Source organism: Ruditapes philippinarum, unplaced genomic scaffold, assembly GCF_026571515.1.
Source record: "Ruditapes philippinarum isolate M1 unplaced genomic scaffold, ASM2657151v2 ctg5507_1_1_1_1, whole genome shotgun sequence".
In the NCBI taxonomy this organism is placed as follows: domain Eukaryota; kingdom Metazoa; phylum Mollusca; class Bivalvia; order Venerida; family Veneridae; genus Ruditapes; species Ruditapes philippinarum.
Genome location: NW_026856171.1, coordinates 1 through 19108, shown reverse-complemented (window position 1 = coordinate 19108; position 19108 = coordinate 1). Strand labels below are relative to the sequence as shown.

General features: G+C 32.0%; 1 protein-coding gene and 1 long non-coding RNA gene across 5 annotated transcripts in view; both read left to right on the top strand.

The window, feature by feature from the left end:
* LOC132745684 (uncharacterized) overlaps positions 1 to 10619 on the top strand; it is a 54884-nt gene extending 44265 nt beyond the window's left edge. For all 4 annotated transcript variants that reach the window (XM_060734645.1, XM_060734646.1, XM_060734643.1 and 1 more), the window contains 7 exons: positions 385 to 592; positions 1176 to 1268; positions 1889 to 2064; positions 2400 to 2588; positions 3265 to 3341; positions 4192 to 4296; positions 4791 to 10619. In XM_060734645.1, the coding sequence (XP_060590628.1) occupies positions 385 to 592; positions 1176 to 1268; positions 1889 to 2064; positions 2400 to 2588; positions 3265 to 3341; positions 4192 to 4296; positions 4791 to 4936 (994 nt within the window). In that variant the 3' untranslated portion in view covers positions 4937 to 10619. The remainder of the gene's footprint in view (positions 1 to 384; positions 593 to 1175; positions 1269 to 1888; positions 2065 to 2399; positions 2589 to 3264; positions 3342 to 4191; positions 4297 to 4790) is intronic.
* Positions 10620 to 17112: 6493 nt separating this feature from the next.
* LOC132745683 (uncharacterized) lies at positions 17113 to 18651 on the top strand. The gene is made up of 3 exons (XR_009627885.1): positions 17113 to 17143; positions 17639 to 17754; positions 18529 to 18651. It is a non-coding gene; the product is annotated as an uncharacterized LOC132745683 (long non-coding RNA).
* The last annotated feature ends 457 nt before the right edge of the window (positions 18652 to 19108 follow it).

The window sequence follows — 19108 nt, the reverse complement described above, 5'->3', positions numbered from 1 at the left end:
TGGTGTTCTCATATGTAGGCCATGTGTAAATGCAACAGTAGTCTAGTGGTTCATGGTGTTCTCATATGTAGGCCCTGTGTTCATGCAACAGTAGTCTTGTTGTACATGGTGTTCTTGTATGCAAGCCTGATGTTGACAGTGAGATAATTGGGTTTAACCGATCCTGATCATGTTTTAAATGCTTTGTGCAACTTGTATTAAAGATAATATTTTGCAAAACATGTAACTATATGTTGGAAATAATGAAAAATAGAACTTTGATTGACCTTTTCTGTCATTTTGAAAACAAGTTTAACAGTTTTAGAATTTTAATATACTGTTACCACTTATAGATATTCATAATTTATTTGGAGTGTAACTAATTTATTATATTTTCGTATGCAGAAAGAAGCCAGAGTTTTCAGAAGCCTTGAAGAGATTAGAAAGCAATCCAGACTGTCAAGGGTTACCGATGATTTCCTTTCTTCTATTACCCATGCAGAGAATTACACGTCTTCCACTTCTAGTTGATGCTATATGTCACAGACTGGACCCGGTCAATGATAAACAGAGACACAAATCGGCCATCAATGCCTTTAATGCTCAAAGCAAAGTAAGTATACATTGGTAGTAATGTTTCTATGCTCGGTGGAATTTTTTGGTCGAGTATAAATTACAGTTTTAGATTTTTTCTACCACACCTTCCATCACCTTAGCTTACCATTTAGGGGCGTCCATGGTCAAGTGGTTATGGTCGTTGACTTCAAACCTCTTGTCTTTTACCCCAGTAGGTTCAATCTGCACAAGGATCTTCGACTTTGTGAGAAAGCTAGCTTGCCAGCTTACAGAACATTGGTTGTTCTACTTGCCAAATGACCTATACCGTGTTTGTGTGATGTAAAACCTCAAACCAAAAAAGCTTACCATTTGTTATAATGTGTTCTTTGATTTAATACATTGTTGATTAGATATTTAGTTTGATGATAATTTGTTTGAATCTCTACCTATCATTGGGGTTGCAGGTTGCTTGGATCAAGGTCAATGTCACTGAGGCTAAAAAAAAATCTTCCCTAATGTTTATTAATTTTGTATGCAGATATTGTTAAGAAATGTAATTTTATTATGGATAAAAAAAATGTAATTATGATAATATTGTATCATAAAGAAAATAATTATTATAATAATGTTATTTTTAGATTGTAAGGAAATGTAATGATGGTGCAAAGAAAATGCAGCAGACGGAACAGATGTATCATATAGCTAAACAAATAGACTTTCCCGCCAATAAGGTATGTGATTGTGGTAGGGGAGATAACCTGGGTATTAGACAATGTGTTATATATTTAATCTGATGTTTATTATGGCTTAGTGATTAAGGTTGCTTATTTCAAATCTCTTGCTGTTCACAACTGTGGGTTCAAATCCAGTCAGAGACTTCAGACTGTTTCATGTGAACAAAGTTATCTAGCTAGCTTACAGAAGGTTACACCTTCTACACAGATTGACTCTGAAATGATGCATATAGGGGCACTCGAGTTGTCTCTCTGTACCAGGAAGTATAACTGGAAAGTGGCCATATTAAGTCCTCTATAGTGTAAGTGTGACTTGACTCTTAATCTGTTGGCACGGAAAGTATAAACCAGGAAAGACTGACAGGACTCAATACTCACAGTTGGCAGACCAACTTTAAATTTTCATTTTTGATATCCCATTAAATTGATAATGAACAGTTTCAAAAGTGGAAGCTGGACAAGTCCATTAAAAAATTCAGCAGCTTAAGGGTTAAAACCTAACAGACATTTCTGACTTTCATCAATATGAAGAAAAATTTAGTTTCTGATAGTTTAACAAATTTAAAAATGCAATATTAGAAACAGACTATAAATGTCCTGTTTATAATCTGTTTCAGGAAATTCCTCAGATACCACTCATATCTGCATCACGTTATCTGGTGAAGCAAGGGGAGGTAACAAAGATTGTAAATGATCAAGCTAGTCGTCTCCCTTTTGGCAAGGCTAAAGCCGGAAAACAGACGCTACATATCTATCTATTTAATGACATAATGCTAATTACCAAGAAAAAAGGGTGAGTGATTTTTCGTAATTATGTGATTATTTGATACCATTTGAATTAGACTGTTTGTAGGAACAATTGCACAACATACCTTTAAACTGTGTTAAACATTGGTATATGCCAACCAAAGAAATAAATTTGAATATTCAGCTTTGATTATGGAGTAATTCTTTGTAATTCAGGAAAAATACCTACACATGTATTTGACATTGGGTAGAGGTCAAATAAAGGCCTGGTATATACAAAATTAGTTTAGTGCTCTTTTAAAATTTCCCCAGTTTTGCCATTTTGCAGCTGCTGATCATTTGAAAGAATGTCAATTTTAATCTCATGATTTTATGTGGCAGGGAGCGTTACATTGTGACTGACCACGGCCAACGTAACACCTTACATATAGAACTTATAGACAATCCAGAAAAGAACACAAGAGTTCTCCCCCTTGGTGTACCAAGTGGCTGTAAATACCTATTTCTACTTGTGATGCTAGAAAACTATGAGAAAAAACAGGTGGAGACGGTCTTTGCTTGTAATTCCACGTAAGTTGAATTATTTATATCAAATTTGTTAATTTCTTGTGTCAGAGTCAAAGTCTAGTTAATATGAACGCTTTTGTTGCCTTGGTTGTTGCTCTTGTAGTTGTTTGTGTTGTCATGGAAAACTGTTAACGTTACCCATTATTCAACACTTGTTTTAACTTTTTCATGACAAGGGGCATCATTGTGAAAATTTTATTTCATACAGTCATAATTGCTTAATATCACTACAAATAGATCTGCTTAATCAAGTGATCATCTTAATGATAAACTTGTATACTTCAAAATTATTTGCCTGGGTTTAATTACAGCACAGTGTACTAGTACACTAGTACTTACTAGTACATGTACTAAGTATTTGCCTGTCATAATTTCTGTCCATGTGCCCATTGATATGTAAAAAAAATCACAACGCAATGCATTATTTTCCTACATAATATCAGAACCCATAATATGGATTGAAGAATTTCATTCTAACAAAACAAAAAGATTAAAATGGCAGAACATGTTCATGAATTTAAAATGCTTCCTTATGTTGTAGTTAAAATAAATTTAAATAGTGTGAAAATAAATACACATTCAGAACTATTTTTTTGCAGTCCTTTTAGAAGGCTATGATAATGTTATAAATTGCTGCGTTATTTATATGTCACTGTTATTGTTGTTGTTGTATTTGTAGGAGTGACAGAGCACGTTGGGTAGATGCTGTTACACCGGTCAAGGTCACAGATGATCAAAGAATATATGAAGAATGGGGTAAGACTAATACAACATTGTCACCGTCTATCTTGCTGAATAATGAAAGGTTAAAGTTTAAATGTTAGCTACCAGTAATGGCTAACATATCGTAATGTTGATGTGAAATTATTGCGAGACTCCTAAATGTCAAAAGAGTTACAACTGTTTCACACCAAGCCCATGCTATGCTATCAGTAGGGTTTTTTGTTGCCAAGAAGTCATGTTCGTTGACTTTAAACACTTTGCCAATTACCATTGTTGGTTCAAAACAGTTCTTGAAGTTTGATTCTTTATGGGAGGCAGTTATTCAGCTACTCTCTGGAACTTTGAAGGTTTAATTCAGGTGCCTGTTTGTGTCAAAAGTAATGCACCAAGAGAAACTGTAGGTCTTCAGCTGGAAAGTGGCCATATGACCATCAAGTTATTATAGGCTGCTAATGGTTTTGAAGTTATATTGAAACACACAAACACAAGACAGTTCATGAATATTGAAAGCCTTTAATTAATTTTTTCAAAAGGAAATTAGGGATTAAAAACTCAACTTCCCATAGTATTTATGAGTAGAATTTGCTGCAGAACAAGTAGGAAAATGTGTCCTGCTCATAAAGTTGTTTAAAATGATACAGCAACACAATTGTCTTTTAAAAATATTTTACATCAAAAGGATTCAATTGAATTTTTCTTGTCTAAGTTTAAATGGCATCATTATCTTTAGACTGAAATATTTTCTTTGGGAGTCAAATTTGCATGTTAAGTTCCTTTGAATGTCAACATAGATTGGGATATTATTGCTCATTGACCATGTATGTAAGTTCTTGTAACATTATAGTAACTAATACTATAAATATTTATAATTTCTACATCACAGATTGTCCACAAGTACAATGTATTAAACCATATATAGCAAAGGAGCCTGATGAACTGACCCTAGATGAGTCTGATGTTGTAAATGTATTCAAGAAACTAGAAGATGGTAAAACTTTTATTATCCCTTATTATCCCTCACTTCTGTCTACAAGAGTATAATCCCAATTACCAGAGAAATTGATCAAATTACTATCAAAATTTAAAAATATTTTCCACCAATTTTAACATGTGACCAAGTGAAAGCGAGTACCAGGTCACTGGAACATGCTGCTATCTTAGAATCTCTTACAAGGGCAAATAACTGCTTTCATGTTTTATATAAATTATTCATCGATTACCTCCCTTTTACACAACAAATAGTTAAAAAGCTTATTTTGACTCAGGGTTCAAATTCTACATGGAATGGAAATTAAGGTTTTGGCTTAACCATAGCGATTTGACGTAAACCCTAACACATCTTTCAAAGGGATTGGGGATGTATCATTTGATGATATGTATTCACTATTTATGTATTTTTTTATGGTGATGATGATATATTACTTTGTAATTATGCATTTTTGTATATCTGTACACATAGTAAAATGCTCTTTGTTCTTTCAGGTATTTACGAGGGGGAGAGACTACGAGATGGTGAACGGGGCTGGTTTCCCAAAGATCACACTGTTGAGATTATCAATTCTCACGTGCGTGCACGGAATCTCCGTATGAAGTACAGATTAATGGCGTCGCAGGATTATGGAAGCTAGCATTTATCATAAAAAAACAACATTTGTGCATTTAAAACTTTCTACATTTTTTCGTAATACTTATTCTACATAAACTTATAGAAAGAAATGATGTTTTTCTGCGGAATGTAGAATACATGTATTATAGGGGGAAAAAAAGATAAATATTTGTATGCAAAAGTACATGATAAAAGCAAAGGAATTTATTCGGCTTATTGTTAACATAAGGCTACCTACCATGCTTAAGCAAGACTTCAGTAAAGAAAGCTTTATCTGAATATGAATGAAAAATTGTGATACAAGTTTGACAAAAATTCATTTCCCAATTTCGGCATTCTTATTGGAAGAGTAAAGTAGTAAGTAGTCATCATTTCATTGCTTGCCTATGTTTTGTTGGATATGATGATATAAAAGGAACTCCACTATGGTCCAAAATCCTCAAAACATAAAATTTGAAAATTCTTACATAGATCTGCTGGGGTACTTTAAACAGAAAGTTCAATTATGCAAGTGATGATCAAGAAATATACTCAGAAATTAAGTAAAAATTCATATTTTTGTGCTTTTCTTAGCCCGGTTTCTTTTATGATAAGATTATTTTTTAGCAAAGTTTATAAATGAAATTTTGTAGCCCAATTTATATCAAGTATTAGATAGAAAAACGATAAGATGGTGCTAAATATAGATATTTTATCAAAGCATACAATATTTAGTGATATTTTATAGAATTTTTATTAATTTTATAACTACAGATGACCTTAGACTAGTATACAGTGTAACCTCTGTAGAACGGCCACTTGTATAGATCAATTACCTCTTTATAACAACAGTTTGTAATTTTTCATAAAGTAAGTTTTTTACAACCGAGGTTGGCGAAAATTATCTTTCCTGTTACGGCACCGTATGACCTATACTGTGTTGTTGTGCAGTAAAACCAACAAAAAAATCAAAATTTATGAAGAAAGACTTCACAATAGATTATAGCTGCTACAGTAACACATCTTGGCAACAACCTAAATTTTTATCTACCAAAGGGTGTTGCTTTGCAAAGGTTGCACTGTACAAGCATTTTTTTAATTACAATATAACAACTTATATTACTTCTACCTGTTATTTCTAAATCAAATTTTGTATAGTTTATTTCTGTGATTTTACAATTCAGCTCAATTCGAGACTGTATTTCCTGAAATGTAGATTCTATATTTTTTAAACACAGTGAAATTTAATTTTTTTTGCTAGAAAAAAATTCTAAAATCTATTTTACTTCATTATTATTTTTGGACCAAAATGTTGTACTTACTTTGTCATATTGTTTTTTTTTTTTAACATAAGATATACTGCCCTACAAAAGCATACTGGTGTACAAAAATATAAGATAAGTGGCCAGTGAACAATTTTAGTATATATATAAGTGTAACAAAAAGTGTTATGAAATATGTGACGAGAGATGCTGTACAAATTTCTGTGAACAATGAGTTTTCGATAAAGACGATAAGTGCAATTATTTACAATGTCAGTTTTTGATTGGTTAACGTCCTGTGTGCTTGTATATATCCACTGTTTATGATAATTGTTCATTGTATATATAAACAGTAATATGTTTACAATTTGTACATACATGACAGAGCTTTAAGCCTTTAACTCCGCTGAATTTGTTTAATGATATGCCTTGGTTTGATTTTTTTTGGAAAGTTCCTTTAACAGTTTAATGGACTTCTGTATGAAAGTGACTGAGAAAGTTAGCAGACGACACAATGGAGCCAGGTCACGCTGCACTATTAATAGTGATGGTATATACTTTTGCAACATGTTTAAAACTAACAGTTAGAGAAATTTAGGGTAAATGTTACAAATTTTGATCAGCATACAATTCTAAAAAAAGAGCTTGTATTTTTTTTTAATTTTTATATAATTTGATATCTGTCATCAGGCCTTTAATTACAGCCGTGCTGTTACTAAGCAAAATTTAAAACTGCATGCCTCTATACTTACATATTGTAAATGTATTTCCTATTTTGATAACAAATTCAGAAAATGCTCTAAATAGAAAATACAAGCTATGATATTCAAGATAGCCTTGTTCATTCGCTATTTTACAAATTATATGTTTAAACGAGCAAAGAATGAGCTTTACCCTTTTATAGTATGTTAATAATATCATGATGAAAATATAAATTCATGGAAATTCTATATATGTGCAAAGTGTAACATGCATTTTAAACATACATAAATAGCCCAAACTGAGTAAATTTCATTGTGATATATTCTCCTTAGGTTTGATTTTTTGAAAATATTTTGACTCATCTTAAAAATGCAGCTTTAGAGAAACGTGTTTTGATACTTTTAGTTTCGTGTCACATACTGTAATTTATTCTCAGAATTCATGCATAAATTGTTGCTGTAAATATTTCAAGTTCTTTGATACTATGTCTGTAAATTATGCTATAGATTTTTCTTCCATTTGAAATAGTGCTAATAGATAGTAAAGAATGTGATGTTTGTTAATATATTCATTTTCAGTTATTGTTTTTCATGTATTCAAGTATGCAGTATGAACGTTTATTTTGTTTAAAAGGTGCTTTATTAATGTGAGAATGACAAAATTTTGCTGCCTATCTATATGTCTGTCTGTCTGACTGCCTAAAAAATGCTTATACGTTCAGGTGTAGTCTGTTTAGAGGTGGCTTAAAAAGCAAATTTCACTCCTGTTTGGCAAAGTGTAAGGTGGCAGTTGTATTTTCATCTAATCATCTCCACAAGAAGAATTTTATAACATTGGTAAAATTTTGTCTTTCAAAAATGAAATTTAAAAAATGATATCTCTATATATATGAAATTTGTACCTCCTGAACTTTTTGGTATTGAAAGTAAACTTAAGGTAGTTATCAATAAAATCACTTATAATTGTTTGTTTAATAATTATAGTAATTGTAATGTAATTATTTTCTTGTTCAAAATGGATCCACCAGCATTACCTTAATCACAGGGCTATATTTAATATAATTCTCAGTCCTAATTCGCTGTATTTTTTTTTCTTTAAGTTTTGAAAAGACTTACCATGTTTTGAAATGTCAGCATATTTTTTTTAAAGTTATGTCTTACATTATAATTGTAAGGAAAAGCCAGTACCAAACATTATCAAATACATTCCACAACATGCGATGTTTAACTGATGTGCTTTTTGAACTTTTATTATGATTTTTGTGATTATTATATAGATGGACCATCAGAGCACGATTTGCTCAAAACATTTTAACTCATACATACCAGTCATTCCATTTGTCATTAGCATTGCTTCATTATTTTTTTGTTTTAAATTTGTATCTTTTCTTCATTTGAAAGTTATTGAAATGTTAAAGAATTGTACATTATAATTCAGGGTGGGAGTGAAGTTCAGTTTAAGTAGCTTTACCCAGGTTTAACTGTAAGTAAAAATTTGATGAAACCATACTTTTAAAAACCCAGATGAATTGGGTTCACATTAGTGTGTTAAAAAATTGTGCCCATTCTTTGTTCGGTTGGTTCCTAAATCACACCAACATTGTCAGGATCATAAGATGACTTTACAGTTCAATATACTTATGTAAGGAAAATCTCTGGTACCCACAATCCATACATGAACTCAGGCAGAAATGGGCACCAGTGAGTACAACTACCAGCTATCTCTAAAATAATTTAAACAACTTCCTCACATGTAAGAGTTTAAAGTCTCTTGTGGGATTCAAACCAAAACCACTCTGACATTGTGGCCTAGAGGGTAAGAATGAGATAGACCAGATAGTTAAGTTTTAATGTGTTCAGAGTGCAATACAGTTAACTGTTACTCTTTGTTTTTGGATTTGTTCTGTTATTTTCTCAAATTATATCTTTAGATCAAATAGTGTATTTTGAGACCTTTAGTTCTTTTTTGTTTTGTTTTGATTTTTTGTTTCTGTTTTGTTTTTTCACACTATTTGAGTAAAAAAAAACCCAGTATAGTCATAAAAGTATTTTACTCTTGTTTAGTGTAAGTTTAATTAAATTGTGATTTAGGAATACTTTATCTCTGTTAATTTAAACCTTCTATGTATTTTACTCATTATGTTGGAATTTACTGTGTTTAATATTTTTGTTTTGCTTTGCAATTACGGTCTACAATAACAAAAATGAATAGGTAGTGAAGGTAATGTTTGCAGAAGTTTTGCAGTAGAACGACCATGTCACATTAAATTTTTTTGTTATCACATTTTTAACTTACAAACTTAAAGGTATCCAAGGGTAACATTAAATATTTGCTCTTAAACATTTCAGCTTAGGATCTGTTTAAAAAAAATAGGACTCCAAATCGGGCCAGCCTGTGCTTTCCGCGCAGTTTAATTAACCAGGCTTTATACTGTTGGTAGGACAATTTTTAGCTCGACTTTTCTATGAAAAGGGGAGCTATCCTACTCGCCCCGGCGTCGGCGTCGGCGTCACACCTTGGTTAAGTTTTTCGTACCACCCCACTTTATTTCAGAAGTATTACAAGTATGGCTTTGAAACTTACCATACTTGTTCACCATCATAACCTCCATCTACAGACAAGAGTACATAACTCTGTCAAGGTTTTTGACAGAATTATGGCCCTTTTTTGACTTAGAAAGTGTATTGAGCTTGGTTAAGTTTTTTGTACCACCTCACTTTATTTCAAAACCATTGGAGGTATTGCTTTGAAACTGACCATACTTGTTTACCATCACGACCTTCATCAACAGACAAGAGGACATAACTCTGTCAAGGTTTTTGACAGAATTATGCCCTTTTTGACTTAGAAAATACATTGAATATGGGTAAAATCCACTTATTGCCTTAACCCTTTGAGATATTGCTTTGAAACTTTTAATGCTATTTCACATCATTACCCCCATCTGTACGCAAGAGAAGGTAACTCTGTCAAGGATTTGTTTTTAAAAATTAAGGCCTTTTATCGACTTAGAATCTTGGTTAAGTTTTTAGTACCAGTCCACTTTTTGACTGAACTGTTTGAGATATTAATTTGAAAGTTGGAATACTTGTTTACAATCATGATTCCCAAACATGTCCAGGAGAAGGTAATTCTGTCAAAGATTTTATTTGAATTATGGCCCTTAACTGTCAATGTTTTGTATTATAGGCAAGCACTAAAAAACTTAAAAAATCTAAAAAAATTCATTCCTATCCACTTGTTCACTTTACCATAAATTATGTCATAATAAAATAATTCTTCACTAAATATCTTAATGCTCATGGCCATTGTTCACTTTAAAAATACAGAGATTCTTGTATTGCCTTTTACTGCAAAAAACTTTTTTTATTGGCAAGCAATAAAAAAGTCGAGCGCGCTGTCTTACGGACAGCTCTTGTTGTATTTTGTTACTGAAATCCCTGAAACTTTAAATGGACTGTTCCAAATTCAATACAGGGAGAATCCATTACAAAAACACAGCAGGTTAAGGGCGATATTGATGAGTCAGCAATTTTTTTAAAAAAAAATTTTTGGGTGGCGAAACACCTAGGTAATTTTTCATTTTTCTAACCTGCCTTTATGTATTATTGACTTCTTTTGTTTGCTTTGTGTATGTATGTAGAACGTACGGACACGTGTACAGAATGTTTATTGTAATATTGGGAGGACAAAACCTTACTATATTTATATATTAAATCTGATTTTATACTCAACAGTAATAAAAAGAATGAAATTCTGAAAGTGTGCTTTATTATTAATTATTTTCCACATCTAAGTATTGAGAGCATATTATATTCCACAGTCGTTCGAACGTCTTTGATCAAAAACAAAAGAAACTCTTGAAACCATTAGTCTTAGATTTAGTTGGGAAATCATGCTAGTACCCCAAACACTCCCTATATAGGTTTAAACCTGTGGTAATTAGGTCAAGGTCACTGTGACATTGACAGCTAAATGCTTGTTGTATTAAGAACATGCGGCTTACAGTCGTCGGATTTGGTGTGGAGGCTGATCATAAGCTTTATTGATTTTAAGTTCAGTATGGAAAATTGTAACACGTGTCTTGTGGAATGGGGGGGGGGGGGGGGTGGGGGGGGGCGGGTAATTACACCGACCGCAAATTAGATGATATGGCTGGTTATAACCTGTAAATGATAAACAGTAGGTCAAGGGCACTATGGCATTGATAATACAAGATAATATAAGAGCACCGCAAGCAGTGGTAATGCGCGTCTGTTCAGGGTGATAACCAATTTTGATAAAAATTCCAAGTCAAAAAGGGGCATAACTCCAAAAAGTAAAACTCAGAATTATCCCCTTTCTACAATTTCTCCCAAATTTCATCTTAATAACTTAAAATGTTTGAAAACCGGCCTACATGTACATTAAAGTTTTTTGTACGACAACGATGACGCACCAATCATAACAGCTCGACTTTTTCTTCGAAGCAGACAAGTTTAAAATGATTATCTGATCAATAACTAAAGGACGTTTATGTCTTCATAAATCAGATTTGTTTTTTGAGCTTTAGATGACCATTATTTATTTCAAGTTGGTCAAGGTCACTTACATCGACTATAAGTTATTGACTGATCAAAAACTGAAAAGCGATTCTAAGGGCCCTCGGATGGGCTTGAGTTGTTGGCCATTACTTATTACAATGTATTATTATTATGTTCACAGCACGTCGATGTCATTGTGACCTTGGTCAATTAATTTTCGTCCGTCTGTTTAGGAACAATGATAATAACTGTCATATGCCATCAATACAGAGACGAGCCAAACTTTGCCTTCATACTTTAGGCCTGCAATCAAGTCAGCTTGTATTCTATATTGCAGTCCTATTGCATCAGTACACAGATAAGCCAGTCTGACATTTTATATTGCAGGCCTATGACAGTGTAAATTAAGCCAGCCTAAAAGAATATGACATCAATATAGAGTGAAGTCAGACTGACTCGTACTAGTACAGCAGGCTTATTGCTAGAATAGAATCAGCAGCCCTTCTGAGCCTCATGATAGCAGGATTGTGTCTTTCTGAACCCAACATGTACCTGTATCATCAACCAACACATACAGCAATACAATGCCTTTAGTTTAAAACCATATTATTTTGCTCTCCATTTTGCAAATCTATGCCAAAATATATAGAGCTGCTGTGCCAGGGCTAAGCCAGACTGTATCTCCATATGTGCTAGTATTTCTGCTAGGTCAACACGTATAAAGCAAAGTCATTCTGCTTCTCAGATGTCCGTCTCCTTGCGGTAACAGTTTTATATTTGATTCGAAAAATAGATATTGTGTCAGAATTGAGATCAATTAAAAAACAACAACAAAAAAAAACAGGTGTATATTCCTCACACCTCTTACGTGTTGGTGAGAAACCGCGAATGTGTGTTTGTCATTTTGACATTTACCAGAAAATTAATGTGTGAAAAAATTCACATAAGCTTTTCTGGCAGGCGTTTTGATTCAATGTTTAAACACAAATTAATTCATTTTATTCACAAAGACTAGACCATCCTTTGTCATCCTAAGTCGCTTTTCTCAAAATGCTTGAAGTTTATTGTCTCGACAAAGGACAAAATTTTTACAAAAGGACAAAAACTACAAGCATATCGAGAAAAGGTGTTGTTGTTTTTCTCTTTTTTAAAATCTTTGTAAAATAAAATTAGTTGATTTTTTGTTAAAACTTCTAATTAAATCGAAATAAAATCAGTCGACCTACACATCATGATCTCATTAATTCGTAGACCCTTTAACGTTTCTGTACCGGCTTAGCACCGCAGGGAAAAATATTTTTCGTATTTTCACTGGTGTCTTGCCGGACTACTTAATTTCTTCTTAATTAAGTCAATACACAAAACTAAAGTAGAACTCTTAAGAATTGTAAGGTCACAATAGGGAAAAAGTATATATTATAATAAACAGAAAATAAAGTTTGTTTTTTTCTATAAAAATAAAGGATTTTTTTTAATCTTGTGGTATGAAAATAATCATATTTCTCTCGTGTCTCTGGCCACTCGCGAAATGTTATTTTCATACCACTCGATAACAATAGATGCTATGCTTATAGAAAAAAACTTAAATATCCTCTATTACTCTCATTTTTCCGCAAGTGATTGATATATGTACATGTATTGAAATATGTATTTAATTAACAAACGATACGGTGTGGCGCCGTTATATGTCGCAACACCGCTAAATGTCGCATTTACCGCTAAATGTCGCACCATTGCCGCTAAATGTCGCAACCGCCGCTAAATGTCACAAAATCATTTGCCGTTAAATGTCGCAATGTTAACGTTAAATGTCGCACGGATTTCCCCTACCGTTAAATGTCGCAACACTATCGTTAAATGTCGCAAGATGTTGAACTCGAGTTTTATAAAAATCAGCGGATCTGTGGATTTTACAGATACAGCGAGTGTTGTATTCTTACGCATTTTACAAAACTTTTTCGTACTCATACTATGTTGTTATTGGTGGTGGTCGTGTTGGCGGCGGTGGCAGCGGCGGCGGCGGCGAAATTAAAACGCTTTTAAGGCAAAACTTAGAAGAATTAAAATTACCTCTTATGAAAAAGGTAACAGAAATATTTCATGGATTTTTTTGGTTGAAAATATGGAAAAATATACTGAAAAACATTACAAAAGGAAAAAAGATATTTCAGACGTATGTATAAGTTACCTGCCCCTGAGATTACCCCAAATAAGTGGCTTGCCCGGCTATAGACTACACGTGAAAATCAAATAAAAAACAAAAAAAATATAGAATTCTATACCAGTCCTATCAATGAAATTGTCAGTGTCAGTTCTAGCTAGGCGCCGTTGAACGTTTTAATAGCCAGAGCAACAGAAATAAATTAGTGTAGATGTGATATATACGCGCTGCATTTTGAACAATCTTATGAATATTTTTTATTTTCTACTTTTGCAATCTGTTTTTTGTTGTTGTTGTTTTTTTCAATTTTGTTATTTTAGTCTGATGCTGATTTTTTAAAAAATAAGTCAGTGTTCATGTAATTTACTTTTTTTGTTCACATTTGTTACAATGTCACAAATGTGTTTCCTATTCTAATTAAAATCTGGGACCAAAATTTTATTATTGTTCCAGTTAAAATATACAAACCAGGGTATGAATTTTGTAAAACTAACGCAGAGATATAGATAAATCTACATCTCTAATAAACGTTATTGCTATGACGAAACTGGTAATATCTTTTTCTAAATTTATATACTATTGGATGCACGTTAACTTGTGTGCAAGATTTCAGATTATTCGCTCACTCTATTTTTCCAGTATAAGTGCAAAATGACCCAAAAATGAAAAGTGGTTAAACGCTTTTAAAACCCAAATCGGACAAGAATTACACATAATCGCGGATTAATATATTACATTGTAATAAAGATCCTTGACAAAATAGAATTTATATCGAAATCAAATCAGAGTACATATATTTATTATATACCTATAAATGAAATATTGAGAAATATTGATGAAATAAAACGCTTATTTTCATTTTCGTACTTCACTGTAAAAAAGGATTTTAGTGAAACATACTTTCTGTGTATTCACTGGTGTCTTGCCGGACTTCTCTCTTTCAAATTTAAGGAATAGTTTTCTATATTGTAATTTAAGAATAGAGACAAATGTATATAATAAACAGAAAATTCAAGTTTTTCCTTTAAATACATGATTTATATTCATATTGTGGCATGAAAATTATCACATTTCACTCGTGGATACCGCCACTCATGAAATATTTATTCTCATACCACTTGATGAAAATAAATCGTGTATTTACAGAAAAAACTTGAATATCCCCTATACATTTTAACATCTTTTGTATATTTGTCCTGCAGTTTATCTATGTACGAATTTATTGTTTTATGTGTTTAGGTTTTAGGACCTCAGTGGAGATCCTTTAATTAAATACCTTAACAAACTTATATATTATAAACCGTTTTTAACTTTAACCAATTGTTCTTGCGTCTTAATGCCCGAATGACGAATAAAAACTGTTTCGCGCATGTCACGTGATGGTGTGCCAACCACGTTAACTTTTTGGTCCTTCCGAATTATCCAGGCGGGGAACAATAGTTTCATATAAATACATAGCAAATTAAATCGTGTGACTGAAAAGAGGTCGGAAAATGTTTTGCTGGCGTCTTTAACGGATTTGTTTAGTAAAGTTTTTTGGTGAGAATCAATCAGTGGTTAAACATACAAGATTGTCCCCGAGCGCTCAAGATTCATGGTCGAGTGATTTTCCATGCACTTTACTGTTAGCTACATTTGCGTGAAGTTTGTGAGAGGGACGTGACGGAAACAAAAGTATGGCAGATTTGGAATTGTTTCTTTTATTTTAGGACGTCGAAGAACTTAGTATCAATCAAAAATGTAAGTTATTTTATATTTTATTAATAAAAACTATATAGCCGAAACGTAATATTATTACACATGAAAATCGGGAAAGCGTTACTGTTTTTTTTTTAGGAAAAAATGTAAATATTTCACAGAAAATTCGGGAAATGTTATTGTATCACATAAAATTTGTAAATTAACAAATATGTTTCGTAGGTACAATTTGTTTGACACAAAGTTAAATTTTCCATGAATATGGACTTTAATTATAAATTAGCATTAATCATAAGGATTATACATGTTAAACTTTTAATTTTTCATGTGACGTTTCGATCATAGTTATTTTTGACCATTATGATAATTGGCTTATGATATAAAACAAAATACAGATATGAATAATTGATGGTTGGCATATGAGGTCTAACAAAGTATTGACACGGATGATTAACGTGTGATATGTAAAAATGATGGCCATGTTGATGACAATGTTGTTTTGATGAGGACGTCCATGGGTGTTACAGTGATGATGGAATGACGTTGTTCAAGTGAGCATCAGGTAAATTTAGTTATTTAAAGCTTTTTTTAGAAACTAGTTATTATTAGACAAATGAGTTTTAACTTTTCTTCGTAAGTTTTATCAGTTTCAGAACGGAACCAATGAACTTGCAAGTAACCATACTATATCGGGCCATGCTTGTGGAACAAGGACAGCGCACATTATGCAACATTAAAACAGCATTTACATTTGGAAAATTTGACATTATAAGAAATTTGATATACATATAATACATGTAAATGGTATTATGTCAGTAACTGAAACTGCGTAGAATTACAAAATTTTATTTTAGAAATGAAGATTCTTTGTCAAAATTGAAAACTATGTTTTATGTTTATGTATATTGACGATATTTTGTGCGCATTGTTTATATCGATTTTGGTTGTTTTGGTTTCTTTCTCAATTTTTGGAGTTGGTGTGTGATTGGGGTTATTCGATTTTGGTTCGGTGTTTTAGTTTGTCTCTTTGTTGGAGTTGTTTATGAGTGTTATGGTAGTTTTTCATTGTCTTTGTTGGAGTTGTTAATGTCATTTGTGTGTTATGGTTGCTTTTCTTTGTCGAAAATTCTGGCCTTATTTCTGAATAGTTTGGGAATTGGTGGTCGATAAGACAGTTGATTCTTTGCTGATACATTGTGATCGATTAAAAAATTTCGGATTTTGGATTTTGTTAAACATGTACATGTACTAGTCGAATTATTATTATTCATCATTTCAAATAGTTATATTAATTTCATAAAAATGGGAGACACATTTATAGTTACATTGAATTTTTAGCTGTACAATACCCAATTTTGTATAATTATATTGATGTTTAATATTAATGTGATATTTTTGATAATTATATAAATATATAGGTGGAGAATGCGGCAATATATTAAAGATAACATTGATTCTTTTAGATTTAGAACGTGACAGTTCTAATAATGATATTCGGGTGTTGAATGCGACATTTTTAACAATTATATATACTGATTATTTTAGATGCAGAATGCGACATTTTAGACTAGTATAATATTATTGTTCTTTGGTTTTTCGTTTGTTTTCAGATGTCGTAAGAAAATATCACTGGATTACTTTTGATAGACAAGACTAGATAAAATTGTATATTTCTAAATATTACCACTATATAATTCATACTATTGAAGAAAAATGTTTATTGATCATTTAGCAGACGTAAAGCAGGAAATGGCGGGAAGAATCCTAGCAGACGACAGTTGTCGCGCAGATGCAATCATGCACCATATCAGACTGCCCGAAATTACAGGCTGGCACAGCTCTATACTGGACTCGCTTTCAGCATGTTACAGTAGGTTTGAAAAAGGAAATCATAACTTTGTAACGTATGTCTTCTCTACTTTTTGAAAAATAAACTTTCGTGTCAATGTAATGATTATGTTAACATATCATTATTGTCTAATGTTTCATAATGAACCATTTTTAGCCCAACTTTTTGAAAAACGAGTAAGGGCTATTTTAGTCACTTGGTCGTCTGTTCTCGTAAAACATTTCGTTTTGCATGTTTTGTGTGTAACTTCCTACCTTAGAATTCATTATGATTGTGTAACGGGGAACATAATCTAAACACCTTTAACTTTAAACTAGATTTTGATTTATATATAATTACATGTATGCCACTTAGTCAGCTTGATTTAAAGCAGTCATGTCTAAAATGATAATTTAAGTTTACAATATATTCTTATCAAATGAGCATAATAATGTTGAGTTATGGGTCATTAAGAACATTTCAGTAATTTAAACAAATAACTTACAATTATTTTTAAAATGCTAAAAAATGTTACATTTGTTCGACCATGTTACCAATAGTGTATCCACAGGTAGCAGACGACAATAAATTTTAAAGTGGAAATTTGCGACTTCCGGTGTGTCTGCTACTCGATGTTGTGATCTTAGTTACTTCCCCTGACGTTCAGTATATGAAATGAGGGTCGAGGTAAGTAAAGATATTTTGAAGAAATACAAAATTTAGCTAAACATAGAACAATACATTTTACAGATAAGGCTTTGTGAGTCGCTGATTACACCTTTAACTCCGCAAAATATTTTAAATGGACTTGCCCATCTTCAAATCTGGACAAAACCATTACTCATTTTAAGGGAAAATTTCAAAATATGTCATGTATGTAGTGACTTAATATCGAATAGTGCAGATCATGAGCAGATGTCAAGGATATGCCGACTGGTTTTGGTCGGCACTGGTCGCACGGGTACATGTATATGATGCTGGCACTAGAAGGCTGAAAGTAAATCAAAATATTGTACCACACAAAAAATTCAGAAAGTACTAATTACAGTTCATTAATAATTACAACTTTTAATTTAGTACAATGTTTGTATTTTAAAAGCATGTTAATTTCAGATGGACCATGACTTTTTGTAATTATTGTTGCTTTTCTAGAAAAAAAATGGACTGAACATAATATAAAGACACTCGCTTCCTTAAAGTATTACAATCTAAATACAAAAAAATATACATTCAATAACTAAATTCACGAATAGGTAAAAGATATCGGCACTATTTTAGTGATTGTGCCGAAGGAAGGGAGATAAAAATATCTCTTATTATAATTATACCATAAAATATCATAATTATTTCTAATGCATAATGTGTATTTTGTAATGATCTGGTGACTTTGATTGTGACACTCCGATAACATCTTAATTTTCAACCTATAAATAGATAAAAAAAATTAACATATTATTTCAGTTTCAGGATTTGAAATTAAGAAAGAACGAAAGATATGAAATGAGCACCGGCAAACTGATCTTGGCATGTCACATCCTTATCACAGAACTGGAACCTACTGATTATGATGAGGTAAAAGTATATTAATGAATATATGTATAGATTTGTTTTTATATCAAAACCCGTAAGAAAAATAAAAATTTATTTTCTTTCTCAAATACTTCAAACAACAACAAAAAACTTATGGGTTTAGGTGGGTTTGTATTTGACGGGAATTATTAATTTCAAGAACAATAATTTCTCTAGTCTATTTTAAAACATCGGGGTTTTGGAATGGGGGCGGGTCTCGAATTTTCGCCCTAGTCTTTGGGTAAAATTTAAATTTTTAAAAATTTTGAAACAAAGAAAAAAAACGGGTAAAAAAAAAACCGAAACATAAAATAGGGGGGTGGGAGGGGAAAATTTTTTGAAATTGGGCTTTCTTCTGCCCATTTTTCAAATGTATTCTATAAAATACACCCCCTTGGGAATTTGACCACTTTTCCCTTTTGTACTCCCTTATATACAGGTACACGCAGGGTAAAAATCGTTAAAAAATTCA